Source organism: Lemur catta, chromosome 1 (genome assembly GCF_020740605.2).
Source record: "Lemur catta isolate mLemCat1 chromosome 1, mLemCat1.pri, whole genome shotgun sequence".
NCBI classification, from domain to species: Eukaryota; Metazoa; Chordata; class Mammalia; order Primates; family Lemuridae; genus Lemur; species Lemur catta.
The window spans coordinates 277654592-277669977 of record NC_059128.1 but is presented as its reverse complement, the minus strand read 5'-3'; the positions used below and the strand labels follow the sequence as shown (position 1 = coordinate 277669977).

Below are 15386 nucleotides of genomic sequence, written 5' to 3'. Positions count from 1 at the left end.
TGAATGGCTTATCCATGTGGCGGATTTACCTTCCTGGGGTAGGCCATGTCCTGAGTAATGTGCATTTCTCTGTCAAAATTGTAGTTCACAGGGTATAGACATCTCCTGACCTGTATTTGGATAATAGGGATCCCAATAAGTAACCCAGCTAATGTGAGGCACAGATTCAGACCTTGTGTCATAACAACTCCCTTTTTGCCCTGGATCTCCACGTGCCACTACCAGATACTACTTCCTTTGCAGCCAAGATGCCTGGTCCTATTTGCCTTACACTAACACCTCATACACACAAGGAATAGTATTGAGGCCTGCCGCTCAGAGGCTCTAATTCTTTAAATGGCCCATGGTGGAGGGGCCACGGGGCTGCAGGACATTATGGCTGGATGAGGATCTCAGGGCAGAACCAAGCTCTGCCATCCAGTGGTGCTGTTCCTAGAGAACAAGGGCCTCTGTCCCCCTTCTGTGGAAGGGCTGAATGTGCTAGATTTTCTGATGCTCCAAGCCCTGGGTCTACACTTTTCCTGATCTGTGAATTGGGTCCTGCAGACACATCCCTCTTTTTTTTTTTTTTTTTTCTGAGACAGGGTCTTGCTTTGTTGCCCAGGCTGGAGTGCAGTGTCATCATCATAGCTGACTGCAACCTCCAACTCCTGGCCTCAAGTGGTCCTCCTGCTTCAGCCTCCCGAGTAGCTGGGACTACAGGAGAGCATCAACAAGCCCAGGTAATTTTTCTTATTTTTTTGTAGAGACGGGGTCTTGCTATTGCCCAAGATAGTCTCAGATTTTGGGCTCAAGGAGTCGTCCTGTCTCTGCCTCCCAAAGTGCTAGGATTATAAACTCGAGCCACCACACCCAGCCGACACATCCCTCTGTGTCCCATCTGAGCCAAGCAATGGTTTGCAGCATTGAGAGGTGTGATGTCCTCAAAGTAAAATTGGACAGTGATGGGTCAGTAGGGGCTTGTGATTCCTGGCAGTTGAGCTAAAACTATTTTGGGAGAACCCCCGAAGGAGGAAAAGATGTGGCTGGTAATTTTCTTGGGCGTGTGCCCATCCATCATGGCAAAAAGGGGGTGTTTGCTTTGTCCTAATATACAAAGAAATTACTTGCATACAGGAACTGCATCTTGGACATAATTCCCTTTCTTGCTTAAGAGACAGTGAAGAGAAAAAGTAAAGAAGAAAAAGAGGTTCTGTGACTAGACTTACTGGTACAGGCAGGCTATATCTCTCTGTGTGATTCCCAGTGCAGCCCCATATGGGAGGGAATGTTTACAAAGCTCTTCGTGTGTGGTAAGGCATTTATTGAAACGTTTTGTGGTTATATAACCCCTATGTTTGCTAGAAATCTGGAAATTTTTGTTTTGCCCAAGGTCATAGTTAATAAGGAAATTATTTAGCATCTCCCCATGAGGTGCATACCCATAAAACCAAGCTCAACTGAAAAGGAATTTCCAAAGGGGTGTCAAGGTGTGGATGGCCAATTAGACTCCTCCACCCAGCTTCCTCAGTGTGATACAAGTGTGTTTGACGTGAATGTTTTTATTAGTGACTTTGAGAGCTGCATCTCATCATGCCTCAGCTTTTCCCAAGCAAAGCTTGCCAACTTCCTGGGTTCTGTCATCCTGAGTTCACTTTCTTGATCAAGTAATGTCAAAACCTGAGGTCAGGGTTACGGTATGAAGTCTATACGGAAGCAAGAGTGATTTCTTAGACAAAGTTTAGGCTAGATAGAAGTGCGAAGTTTCTATTTACTCTCTCTCCAAAGAGAGAGAGAGGGTACAGTTCCAGAAATAAAGAGAGCCGCTGGCCCTGAGGCCACATGACTCTTTATTGGGGCAGGCTGAGGAAGGGCTGGAGGGTTATGATTGTAGCCAAATTAGCGGACGACAGCTGAGCAACTGCTGTGTTGGCTTTTTCTGTTTCTCACGTGGCAGACTGATAGCAGAAATTAGTTTCATTTTTCTCCTTGATAACGGGAGGCATCCAGTGCTATCTCTTCTTAAGGAAGTGGGGGAAGTTCGCACTCCTACTGTCCCCTCAGGAACTTTTTCAAGGCTGCTTAAATAATACAGAAAAAAAAACAAAAAATAAAAAACAAAAAAAACTTCTTACAGGCAGTGAATTTTGATGATGGTCCATCAGATAGTCTACCCTTTCCTCCCCTCTCCCAGAAACGTTCTTTCCTTTTGGAATGTGGATTGACCAGCTCTGACAAATGGTAATGAGGATTTAGACCTTCTTTTGTCTGCTAGGTTCTTTAAATTGCTAGGGAAACATCTCTGTAGGAGATATTCATGTTACTAACCTTAGAGGCAGGGTTTATATGCTACTCTAAGTGGCTGCCAGTTAGAAATTCATTTTCTTGTTGGCCAGTTAGCCAGACCATTCTTTCAGTCAGGAAGGAGGTGGGTACCTTCTGTGTGGTCCCCTTCCTGCCTCAACTGATATTTCTTTCTTTTTCTCTTAAGCTTATTTGAAACTTCATTTTAAAGACATAGAGTATTCAAGTTTTCTATTTCTTCTTCAGTGAGTTTAATGTTTTTCCAAAATGTTGGTACATTTTATCTAAGTTGTTACTTCCATTGACATGTACTTGTTCATAATATGCCCTTCTTGTCCTTTAGTATTTGTAGTGATACCACCCCTCTCACTCTTCACATTGGTAACTGGTGTCTTTCATATTTTTTCCCCTGATCTATCTGGCTAGATTTTATTGATTTTTCATATGAAGCCAGTTTTTGGTTTCATTGATTTTCCTCTGCTTTATAATTCTGACTGTATTGATTTCAGTTCTGATTTTTACTTCCTCTACCCACTTTGGGGTTCATTTGCTCATATTCTAGTTTCTTACCCTGGAAGCTCAGGTCATTGATTTGAGACAATTCTTTTCTAATGTAGGTGTTAAGTGATATAAATTTCCCTCTAAGTACTGCTTTAGCAGCATCCTACAAACATTGATATATTGTTTTCAATTTCATTTAGTTTCAAATACTTTCTTATTAACTTTTCAATATCTTTTGACAAACGGTGTTTAAAAGTATTTTTTTTAGTTTCCAAGTATTTGGGGATTTTCTAGCTATCTTTCTGCTATTGATTGCTAATGTAATTCCATGGTAGTCAGAGAAGCTACTTTGTATGACTTGACTCCTTAGTTTGAAAAGCTGGGAGAGAGATATTAGAGCTTGTTCTAATGCAATGACAATCTCAGAGAGGCAAGATTTGGTGAAGGAGACACAGGGAATAATGGCAAGAACTAAACACTGGAGAAGGTGATCCTAGATGGATCCAGCACTCGGGGGGGGGGGGGGGGCTGTGGCCTGGGAAGGAGCACAGGTCTACTCCTGCAGCAGAAGGGGAGGCAGAGAGTGGAGGTCTAGTTGCAGGTGTGTTGAATGGTTCTCTCTGAAGGCATTTCTCTTTGAAGGGTGACAGATTTGAGGTCATCATCCAGAGGGACTAGCCTGGGAGATATCAGGAAAGAATGGCGATATTGCAGGAGGAAAGTGAATTTATTAGAGAAGAAGGCAACATTGGCTAATAGAATTTGTGGTCCCTTTGGAATTGAGCTTGTAACATAAAAGAGCACAGTCAGCTTCCTGTGATCCCTCCCCCAGAGCTGTCTAGCTGCTGGTGTAGGCTGAGCATGGTGGGTAAGGATGTGGGTTGGGGTTTTGCCAGGCTCCTGCAACAGAGTGAGGGGTGTTTGCAAGGGGGATTTGTGGTACAGGGCTATGACCCTGTTCGCTCTTGGAGATATTTTGCCTTTCTACATTTTAGGTAACTGACAGGGATGCAAATGCTGCCCTGTCTAGTGCTGGTTGGACTTCCTCCCCTCTATGGAAACACCAGTTTTTGTCCACATTTGCAATTCAGTCTAACATTTCTTTTTCCCATATAAATCTGTGCCCTTTTAGCTTTTCCTTTGAACCAGTTATAACATCCACCTGGTTGCCTCATATTATATGAGTGAAATACATTTTCAACACACCATTATTTTTATATCTGTATGACAGCCATGATTTTGCCTTTTTCTGAAAATTTCATTTTAGAACTGTGTACCTATCTCCTAGTATAAAAAAAAAGCCTTAGCAATGCAGCAGGAAGCCCTTGTGTGCCTCCTTCCCCCACCCCAGAGGTAATGACATCCTTGAATTTAGAATCGTGCTTTCTTTAAATGTCTTCAAGTTATGTATTATTTTTAAGGTACCAAAAGAAAAATATCTTTGCAATGCAAGTATACATTTCCAAACTAGCACTTGAGATACCACAGTCTTGACCAGACATTGTTGTTGTTCTGATGTCTGATTATAAAAACACAATAACTAGGAGGAAGTGAACAGCTTTACTGAAGGGCTAAACTTGTACAGTAAATCTCAGTTTTAAAATAAGGGCTCCATCCGTGCTTTAATGTACGATCATGTTTCATTTCTCTAAGCCTGAAAATCATGGGAAGAGTGAAGAATCGTGAGGGCAGGGGTCTTGTGCAACACGAAGCGATTCTGTGGGAGGGAGAGAAAGGTGTGGGCACTTACTGATGCCCACTGGAGCCCAGCTGGGTGTTGGGTAGTGAACAGGTAGTTCTCATCGCCACAGGGGACAGTGTCAGGCCCCCTTACAGGAACTAATGACAGCAGGTGCTGTTTTCAACACTTTACCTCAATATACACAGTCCTTCATTATCCCCATTTCACAGTGGAGGAAACCAAGGCACAGTAAGATGCAGTGACCTTGCCTGAGTTCATGAGCTAAGGTGGCAGAGCTTGGAACTTCTCCCTCATGTTTTGAAAGCTTTCAACAAACAGAAAAGTTGAAAGAACAGTAAAGTAGACACCCATACATCCTTCAGGTCTCAACAGTTATTAAAATTGTTATATTTCACTCATCTGTTCATCTCTCTGTGTATATTTTGCTGAGATATGTTAACGTTGTGGACCTCATGACACTTCAAGCCTACATAAATATCATATTTACATCAAGGAGATTTAACAATTCTCTTGTCTCAGTCTTTCATGCCTCGATGTTTCATACAGTCACCCACTCATGTTTCACACACTGCCATTGGTTGTTTTTCTGTAGTGACTTTGGCTCCTTAAAGAGACCAAGTCAGTGGCCTTTCCCTCCGTGGTCTGTCCATGTCTCCCTAAAGCCCAAGGGCAAGTCCAGCTGTGCTCTTGGTTGACACGTTGTCTGCTTCCCTGTTACCCACTGGCAGACGTGGGCACGTGAAACAGACTGTGTGCCTCGCAAAGCTGAAGACAGTCACTGTCTGGCTCCTTCTTTACTTTCTGGGTTTGCTGACCCCTGAGTTAAACTGTTCCTTCACTTGACCTAACTTTTAGGTTGACTACACATGTGAGAAAGAGCTAGATCAGCATGTAAACAATCTGCACACATGGACATTGACAAAGAAGAATTTATTCATCTATTGACTTTCATTCATGATTTTCAGCAATCACATGTTTTCCTCTCCCTACATGACAAAGGAAATTATAAGAGTCTTTGTAGAATTAGTAGTCAGCTGCGTGAGTAGCCTACTCCATTCGTAGTACATTAGTGAATACCTGATAGGGATGTTTTGATGTGATTTTTTTTTATTGGCTAGGAATATTTTTGACATTGTAAATTTCCTTTGGGTCAAATCAGGACAGGGTACAAAATGGGGCCCACAGATGGAGCTGTGAGTCCAGCTCACCATTCTTGAACTTTCTTCTCCGATATGAACTGTCCATGAGGCTCCTGAGCATCTTGGGGTAAAAGGGCCAAGTACACAGGGGTCTCTGCTCCTTCTTCTGGACTTTTGGTGGCATTGGGTCCCCCCATGTTGGTTCTAACCCAGCCTGGGCAGCAGGCATTTAGGAGGATTTTGTCTCCTTTCCTCTGCTCACTCAGTTTCCTGGCCTGGATTCTCGACACGACTGTGACGCCAATCTTTGAAACTCCATATGTGGTGTTGGGCCATCCCTCTTTCTCGTGCACTCCCTTCTTGGTATCTTCCACAAACTTGTTCATGAGCCCCACCAGCTCATCCTCTGTGATGGTCTCGCTGCGGAACTTCTGCTGCAGCTCTGGGCTGCATTTTTTAAGGGTCATGAGACTCATCATGCTAGACACATTCACCACTCTGCCTAAAATACATGACAAATCATTATGTAGAAAAGCATAATGATTTTAATCATTTAGGCCACACACTTTAATCTTTGTAAATGTGGCTGCTTCAATTCACAACTGCAAAGACGTAAGAATGCATGGCACATTTATATACCATGGAATATTACTTCAGAATCAAAAGGAATGAAATAATGTTTTCTGCAGCTACTTGGATGGAATAGGAGGCCATTATTCAAAGTGAAGTAACCCAAGAAAAAAGAACCAAATACAATATGTTCTCACTTATAAGTGGGAGCTAAGCAATGGGTGTGCATGGTCATGCAGAGTGACTTAGCAGATACTGGAGACTCTGAAGGGGGGTAATGGGGACTATGAGATGCAGAATTATTCATTGGGTACAATATACACTAGTCAGGTTAATCGTATATTATAAGCCTAGACTCCTCCCCTGTGCATGAGCCATATAATAAAATACCACTATTATCCCTTAAATCTACTTTTTTTTTTTTAAGTGGCTACATGTCTCAACTGGTGTGTATTTAATGGGTGGGTCCATCTCCTGTCCCATTACTTGGGGTAAGCACTACAGCAGTTTACAATGCGACACGTATGCCAGTCATGTGTAGGATAGGGAGCATGTTGAAAAGGAGTTAACCTGAGCCTGGGGCTGGGCGGCGCCAGATTCTGCACATCCGTATAAGCCATGCTATGGGCTTGCATTTTCTTCTGGAAGGATTTGGGGGAGGGGACTGATACAGCATGCGGTATCCTGGGAAAGGAAAAGACCCAAGAAAGGAGGGTCCTTAGAAGGGTCTGCAGTTGTCCAGAATGACAGCTGAGGGCGTGTTGTAGAGCTGGCATGAGGTGGATTCAGGATAAACTCCATGGGCTCCATTGCTAGGCCCTGGTCAGTGATGATATGGGGGCAGGGCATGGTGACCTGCAGGATCCTGGTGGGTGGACGGTGGGGTCAGTGTCCAAGAGGATTTAGGGAGAAGGATGATCATCCTCTGGAAATTTCTGTTTTATTACAGAGTGTGAGGGGGCCACTCTGGGAGTGTTCTAGGCAGGTGACACAGTTTAGAAGGGCCTGTTGGATTAGTGGTATTGAAGGCTCAACCAGCCTGAGTAAGATCAGTCTGATGGAGCAGAGAAAGGGCGCCGGGTGACATCTTACTGCAGTGCAACGTGTGAGGGGCACAGAGCAAGTAAACAGCCTCACTGGGCTAAGACCTGAAGGATAAGAAGGAGCCAGGTGAGCAAAGACCAGCAGTACTGAGAGCACTCAGAGCCACCAGAGAAGCAAAGACAAAGTCCTGAAGAAGCAAAACTGCCCCTGGCAGGGTGGAGACAAAGCAGGGAGGCAGGTGCACCTGCAGCATGGGGAGTCAGCAGGGGCTGAGCTGGATCCCGGGCACAGACAAGGTGTGCTGTTCCCATCACACTCACCTTGGGGTTTTATTAGGGGGAGTAACTCCGTGCAGATATCTATGGTACCAAAAAAGTTTGTTTTCAGGGTCACTTCTGCTTGAATATGGAAGGGTGTGGTATCAGCAGCTTTTAGAGGAGGAGAACAGAGTTAAAGGACGGTAGCCATGGGGTGACATTCCTTACAATGACACACAGACGCACAAAATGGTGCCTGTGAATTCTGTTGACTTGCGTCTGGAGTCTGCATCTAGTTATATTGTGCTTATGTCAATTTGCTGGTTTGATAACTTTCCACACAGTATTTTTGAATGATGGTATCACGGTGGGGAAGGTGGATGAAGGGTTCACACACTGGATCACAGTGTATCCATTTTTTGCAATTTCTTGTTTATTTGAAAATCAGTTAATACTTCACCAAACTTCCCTAAAGTTTAATCTCAGCACAACTTTCGAAAATATGGGAAAGATGCCCAGGAATCCCAGCCAAGGAATCACGAAGTTCCTTTTGGCTGGAAGTCCCTCCCTCTCCCTGAGAACTCTGGCTCTGTGGGCAGCTCCCTGTCCTCCCTCTGCTCCTGGGAGCATATTTAGTCCCTCCAGGAGCCAGTGGGTCGCAGAGTTTTTCCCACTTGGCAGGAGGCTGTCCCGGAAGCCACCTGCTCTCTGAGCACCCCAGCCACTTACTCTTGAAGGCGATGCCCGCGTTGTTGACCAGCACGTCCAGGCCCCCATACGCCCTGCGCAGGAAGTCGCGCAGGGCGCGAATGCTCTGCAGGTCGTCGATGTCCAGCTGGTGGAAGCGCGGGCTCAGGCCCTCAGCCTGCAGCTGCTGCACGGCCGCCTGGCCCCGCGCCGTGAGCACCACGTCTCCCGTGAACTGGCGGCACAGGTCGCGCGCAATGGCAAAGCCGATGCCCTTGTTGGCGCCGGTCACCAGCGCCACTCGCCTGCAGGACGACATGGCTGAGCGGGGCGCCCGGGACACCTGGGTGGAGAAGGGATCAGGCCGAGGCCCTGGAGCAGCGCGGCGCTTGGGAGCATCTGAGTGATTGTGGAGGGTGCCAGGTGAACTCAGGTAGGAAAAGAGCCAGGAGCCCAAGGCTGCAGGTGCAGGACCCGCCCCCGCTGGGGCGGGGCTTGCGGGACCTCCCAGAGCTTCCCCAGAGCAGAGGATGCCAAGCAGAGCCCTGTGCCAGGGCTTTGCAAAACGGAAGGCAGAAGATCAAGGCTGATCCGTGCCCCTGGCTGTGCGCCTGACAGTGATCAAGCATTTCTGTTGATCACGTGCCTAGATCTGAACTCACCCCTAATCCCTGGTTTTCTGGTTTCTAAGGGTTTTTCTTCGTGTTCTTGCAATTTATTCAACATGTATAGTTGTGCTTGAAGAAATGTGGCACATGTATGGACTTTTTGTTTGTTTGTTTGTTCCTGGTGTTCTAAAAAATATATGGCTGGAACTGAAGTCTTTGGAACTAGAGTTGTGGAACAATAAGGAAGGAAATGACAGGCTGGTGTCTCCCCTTAGTATATGAAAGGAAAGTCACTGGCTTGTCCTGGGCCAGGTTTTCCAATAACGTGGGAAACATTTACTAACTCATCACAGGGTTACCTGTCTGGACACTTGCGGGCCATCGTCTTACCTGTATCCGAGTTCTGCAGTGTAGAGGTGACAGGGGGCTTCCCTGACCTATTTTACACTCAAAATTACACATGAGGATGCATCTTCTATCCCCGTTTACAATGAAGAAATGGATCCAGCCTCAGAAAGTTTATAAACTAGTTCAGTGATGGGAAATGAGTTTTCTTCCTTACTATTTAGAACAAGAGAGTAAAGGACTATAAGGTCAAGTTTCATTTCTGAGTTGTCCCTAGGTGGCCAGTAGCCACAGTAGCCATTTAAATGCAAATTTAAATCAGTCAAAACTAATGCATTTAAATTTCAGTTCTTTAGTTCCACTAGGCACCTTCAGGTGCTCACTATTCACGTGTGTCAGTGGTGACTGCATTGGGCAGTGCAGATACAGGATATTTACTTCACTGCAGACAGTTCTCTTGGGCACCATGAGTTCAAGTAGAATCCAGTTATGTTGCAATTTCAAGGTAGGTTTCCAATCAGTTGCTTTAGAAAAGTTGAGAATCAGAGAAAAAACTTTGCTTATTTTCAACTGCAATTGTTATGGAGATAATTGTGGATTCACATGCAGTTAGTTAGAAGAAGTAGTAGAGATTCCTTCCTTACACTTCATCCAGTTTCCCTCATTGGTAACATTTTGCAAAAATATAGTACAATATCACAAATAGGATACTGACAACAAAACAATCCACAAATAATATTCAAATTTCCTCATTTTTATTTGTACTTTTTTGTGTATTTGTTCTATAAACTTTTTTGCCTGTACAGCTTTGTGTATCCACCACTATAGTCAAGATAAGGACATTTCCATCATCACAAGGGTCCCTCCTGCTGCTCTTTCATTGGCATACATACCTGTCTCTTGCTGCCTAACCCAACACCATCTCCTGGCAACCACTAAGGTATTCATTTCTACAAATTTTTTGTTTCAAAAATGTTGCCAAGATGGAGTCACACAGTATATAACCTTTTTTTCCTCACTCAGGATAATAAAGAACTCCATTTGGATTTTCTTCCTTAAGCTAGTGTGTTTTGGTGAGTCCTTGGATGGGCTCTCTCCACATCACTAGCTACTTTCTTCCATAGCTGGGGTGAGCCAGTGTTAGAGGGAGGTGGGATGGATTAAACACAGTAAGAGAGCCACTCATCCACAGGGTGTACAGGGAACGTTGGACAGGGTGAGGTGCCTGCAGTTTCAAAAGGCAAATCGTAACAAGGCCATGAATCATGATTTTCACTTTGAATTATTTATCCTTTTCGTACTGCTACCAACACAAGAATGGACAGGTCCATTGAGCAGGATGCTCCAGGAAAGGTAACATATAAAATATCGTGTATTAATAACAATTTAGTATATGATAAAGGTAACATCAACAATTAATAGGGGAAAGAATTATTCCAGAATTAGCACTGAAGAAAGACATAATAACTGGAAAGAAAAAAAACCCTTATGTCGGGCATGGTGGCACATGCCTATTATCCCAGCAGAGGACAAGGTGGGAGTATCACTTGAAGCCAGGAGTTGGAGACTAGCCGGAGAAATATAGCGAGACCTCATCTGTATAAAACCTTTGTAAAAAAATTAGCTGGGCTTGTGGCACCTTCCTGTAGTCCAAGCTACTTGGGAGGCTGAGGCAGGAGGAATGCTTGAGTCCAGGAATTTGAGGTTACAGTGGGCCATGATTGGGCCATTGGGGCCATTATACTCCAGCCTGGGTGACAATGGGAGACTCTGTCTCCAGGAAAAAAGAAAAACAAAAACCAAAACAAGTCAAAAAAGCTTACGACATACACTAAATAATTCTTTTCTTTTTCTGAGACAGGGTCTCAGTCTGTGGCCTGGGTTAGAATGCAGTGGCGTCATCATAGCTCACTGCAAACTCAAATTCCTGAGCTCAATTGATCCTCCTGGCTCAGCTTCCCCAGTAGCTGGGACTGCAGGCGTGAGCCACCGTGCTGAGACCAGTTCCTCCTGTTATTAACATCTTAGTACTGTGGTACATTTGTCACAACTAAAAACCAACATGGAGTATTAACTAAGCTCCACACTTTGATTTCCCCTAGCTTTTCCCCTAATATCCATTTCTAGTCCAGGATCCCCTCCAGAATGGTACATTACGTTCGGTTGTCAAGTCTCTCTACTTTCCTCTGGTTCATGACAGGTTGTCAGGTTGTTGAATGCAGGTTCAACACCTCCTGAGAGGTGCCCTGCCCACCTCCTGAGAACCAGACATGAGGGCTGCGTGCTGGTGACAGAGAGGGGGTTTATCCAAGTGCCAGAAGCCAGAGGAGACAGTGGACTATTGCCTCCGAGGCATCTCATCTCCTGTGCTTACTGAGCAGCTTATAAAGAAAGGGAAGGGGTAAAGGGGTTTGGTGGCAGACAGCAAGCTTTGTGCTCATCATCATGACTTGCTGGTTGGTTATCAGCAAACACTAGGTTGTCTGGTGGGTCTCGTCCTCAGCAGTCTGTGGTCGGTGTATTTCGGACTCTTTATCTGTTTTTCCTCAAGGTGGTTTTCTAATCTTGTGTCTGCAGCTGTGTATGCAGGTGGCAGGTTAATTAAACTTGAAAGACAGAACAAGCCTAGGGTATACTGGAAGCAAAATGGCTTCCCCTTAGCCAGCCTGACCTTACAGAATGAATGGCCCTTGGGTTATACTTACAAAATGAGTCTGCACTCTGCAGATCAAGGATGGACACCCAGATGCCCAAACCACCACTACATGAGAAACTTTGCCTTTTAGGCCCACATGGTCCAGGCATGCATCCCAGCTATAAAGAATGTCCTGCTTCCCAAAGACTTAAATGATACTTACAGAGAAAATATCAAGATACCTGGTGACAGAGCTTTCTGGGTATAGCTGTTCCCAGCCATGGGGTTTATACAAATAGATATGTAAGAAATTTATCAGCAACATGAAAACAAATTACTACAGTCAGTGCAATAAAAAAAAAAATTGTTGGACAACAAAAGTCTGTAAATCCATTAGCCTAAAAGGTTAACTATGCTTATGTTTTACATAAGAAATTGCTATAAGTCTATAGCTACATGGAAGAGTACAATAGCTCAACGCTTACAGTTAAGTTTGTAACCTTGGTTTTGGCTTTTGTGTTTTGCACGTAGTCGCCAAAAAACTTTTAAAGGTTGATGAATGCCTGTCCAGCTCCATCCCTGTGTGGCCCAGAACATTTAACTGGCCGTAAGCTTTTTGCCTCTAAGTCCTTTGGACACAGGGTTCCCATCGAGGTCCTAGATGGACCCAGGGCAGGTAGCCACTCCACCCAGGCAATGATGGGACAAAGTTAAAATTTGGCCATTGATGCTGCCTCTGGCAGATCTTAGCCAAAAGGGGAGAATTGTGAAAGAAAATAAAATCTTAAGCCCCCCACCTGACTGAAGGCATCTCTCTTGGCCCAGGGGACACCAGAGAAACCTTCAAGCTGAGTTGCTGGCCATGAGGAGAAGGGAGGTCAGACTAGCTCTGCCTCCTCTATTCTGGAGTTATTCTGCGTAACAGTAAGATGCTAAATCATTAACAGGCCTAAGGCCATGCAGGACAAGCTTAAAGCACACAGTGCAGGCCATCAACTTTCCAGATCACTTGAGTTTTGGCAAATGTCCGGGATGTGTCCCGTGTCTTATTTTTGATTAACAGACATCCTTATCCTAAAACATGCCAAGCCTTTGGGCAAAGTGTCATTTCTTCAACCACTCAAAGAATCAAAGAATCTTTAAAACCTCCTATAACCTGTAAGTCTCCACTTAGAGATGTCCTTGCTTTGGGCCAAGGCCATGTACACCTCCATGTATTGATTTATGATTTTATATGTAATTCTGTTGTTGAAACTTGGTGGGGGTTTCTGCCTAGATCCAGTTGCTTGTTGCACAAAGATCCAGTTATTGAGACAATTCAGGATTGCCAAGGAAGAAAGGATTATTTCATATAACAGATTTGTTGGGAGAACAGTAAAAGCCTCAAATCTGCCCCTCCAGCTAATGGAGGTAATGCCCTTTTAATGGAGGGGCCACTTGTTTTGGAACTAACAAGGAGCTAGGTGCATTGGGGGCAGGTTGTGGGGGATGGTGCCTCTTGGCATCAGGAAAATGCCCAGAGGCCTTCAGAATGTCAACTCCTTTCTTTTGCAGAAAATCCACCATTTCTGGGAAACAACTGAAAAACGTCAAGTAGTTAAGGGAGAGGATTATTAAAAACATATAGGGGTAATTGAAATCTGCTCATGGAGCCAGTAACAATTCTTGTCTCTCTAAAATATATAAAACCAACTGTTACCCAACAGTGGTACGGTGTAACCCAACTGTTGTATGGTGGGACCGCTTGCTCAAGGCTTCTTGGGAGTGAGTCTCCAGGCCATAGTCACACACATTTAGCTCAGAATATACCTCTTTATTGTAGAGTTTAGATTTGTTTCTGTTGACACTTTTAATGTCTTTTTGATCCAGGGTGTTTAGAACTATATTTTTTAAGGTTATAAGCATTTGGGGATTTTCTAGCTATCTTGCTGCTATTGATTGCCAAAGTAATTCCATGGTAGTCAGAGAAGCTACTTTGTATGACTTCACTCTTTAGTTTTAAAAGCTGGGAAAGAGATTAAAGCTTGTTATAATGCAATGGCTCAAAGAGGCAAGATTTGGTGAAGGAGAGAAAGGGAATAATGGCAAGAACCAAATGCTGGAGAAGGTGATCCTGGATGGATCCAGCACTCAGGTGGGGAGTGGCCTGGGAAGGAGCACAGGTCTACTCCTGCAGCAGAAGGGGAGGCGGAGAGTGGAGGTCTAGCTGCAGATGTGGTGAATGGTGCTCTGTGAAGGCATCTACTTTCTCTTTGAAGGGTGACAGATTTGAGGTCATCATCCAGAGGGACTAGCCTGGGAGATATCAGGAAAGAATGGCGATATTGCAGAGGAGGAAAGTGAATTTATTAGAGAAGAAGGCAACATTGGCTCATAGAATTTGTGGTCCCTTTGGAATTGAGCTTGTAACATAAAAGAGCACAGTCAGCTTCCTGTGATCCCTCCCCCAGAGCTGTCTAGCTGCTGGTGTAGGCTGAGCATGGTGGGTAAGGATGTGGGTTGGGGTTTTGCCAGGCTCCTGCAACAGAGTGAGGGGTGTTTGCAAGGGGGATTTGTGGTACAGGGCTATGACCCTGTTCGCTCTTGGAGATATTTTGCCTTTCTACATTTTAGGTAACTGACAGGGATGCAAATGCTGCCCTGTCTAGTGCTGGTTGGACTTCCTCCCCTCTGTGGAAACACCAGTTTTGTCAACACTTGCAATTTAGCTCAACATTAGGTTTTTTTCCATACAAATCTGTACCCTTTTAGCTTTCCCTCTGAACCAGTTATAACATCTACCTGGTTCACTCACAGCTGTAAAATACATTTTCTTTTTCTTTTTTATTTCAGCATATTATGGGGGTACAAATGTTAGGTTATGTATATTGCCCTTGCCCCACCCGAGTCAGAGCGTCAAACATGTCCATCCCCCAGGCAGTGTGCACTACATCCATTAGGTGTGAATATACCCATCCCCTAATACATTTTTTAATAGAAGTTTATTTTTAGTCTGTATGAGAGCCATGCTTTTGCCTTTTCCTGAAAATTTCATTTTAGAACCATGTACCTGTCTCCCAGCATAAGAAAGAAAGCCTTAGCAATATAGCCTCCCTCCCCAACCCCAGAGGTAACCAGGTCCTTGAATTTGGAATCGTGCTTTCTTTAAATGTCTTAAAGCTAGGTGTTATTTTAAAGGTACTAAAGGAAAAATATCTTTGCAATGCAAGTATCCATTTCCAAACTAGTACTTGAGATACCACAGTCTTGACCAGACATTGTTGTTGTTCTGGTGTCTGTTTATACAAACACAGTAACTAGGAGGACCTGAACAGCTCTACTGAAGGACTAAACTTGTACAGTAAATCTCGATTTTAAAATAAGGGCCCCATCCTTGCTTTAATGGGTGATCAGATTTCATTTCTCTAAGCCTGAAAATCATGGGAAGAGTGAGGAATCGTGAGGGCAGGGTCTTGTGCAACACAAAGCGATTCTGTGGGAGGGAGGGAAAGGCGTGGGCACTTACTGATGCCCACTGGAGCCCAGATGGGTGTGGGGCGGTGAACACGTGTTCCTCATCATCACAGGGGACAGTGTCAGGCCCGCTTACAGGAATTAATGACAGCAGGCGCCGTT

The 15386-nt window shown here is 44.5% G+C and overlaps 2 protein-coding genes across 3 annotated transcripts in view; one reads left to right on the top strand and one right to left on the bottom strand.

Moving 5' to 3' along the window:
• The first annotated feature begins 686 nt into the window (after positions 1–686).
• Positions 687–15386, top strand: part of SETD4 (SET domain containing 4) — a 43718-nt gene continuing 29018 nt past the window's right edge. The window contains exon 1 of one of the 2 annotated variants that reach the window (XM_045540622.1): positions 687–722. The gene's annotated coding sequence lies outside the window, so the exon portion shown is untranslated. Of the gene's footprint in view, positions 723–8599; positions 8617–15386 lie in introns of those variants that run through there. The other variant, XM_045540627.1, reaches the window with a different exon arrangement.
• On the bottom strand, positions 5398–8797 carry LOC123630720 (carbonyl reductase [NADPH] 1-like). The gene is made up of 3 exons (XM_045540631.1): positions 8226–8797; positions 7560–7667; positions 5398–6127 (listed from the first exon to the last, which is right to left on the bottom strand). Exons 1-3 carry the CDS (start codon positions 8500–8502, stop codon positions 5691–5693), a joined length of 822 nt encoding a protein of 273 aa, XP_045396587.1. The 5' UTR covers positions 8503–8797; the 3' UTR covers positions 5398–5690.

What these genes read in the sequence shown, in the direction of transcription:
- LOC123630720 (XM_045540631.1), bottom strand. Translation starts at nt 8,502, where the DNA reads ATGTCGTCCTGCAGGCGAGTGGCGCTGGTGACCGGCGCCAACAAGGGC. An exon ending in CGCGGGCATCGCCTTCAAGA is followed by an intron (nt 7,668 to 8,225) that starts GTAAGTGGCTGG and finishes CTCCTCTAAAAG; the next exon opens with CTGCTGATACCACACCCTTC. An exon ending in CCCCCTAATAAAACCCCAAG is followed by an intron (nt 6,128 to 7,559) that starts GTGAGTGTGATG and finishes CATGTATTTTAG; the next exon opens with GCAGAGTGGTGAATGTGTCT.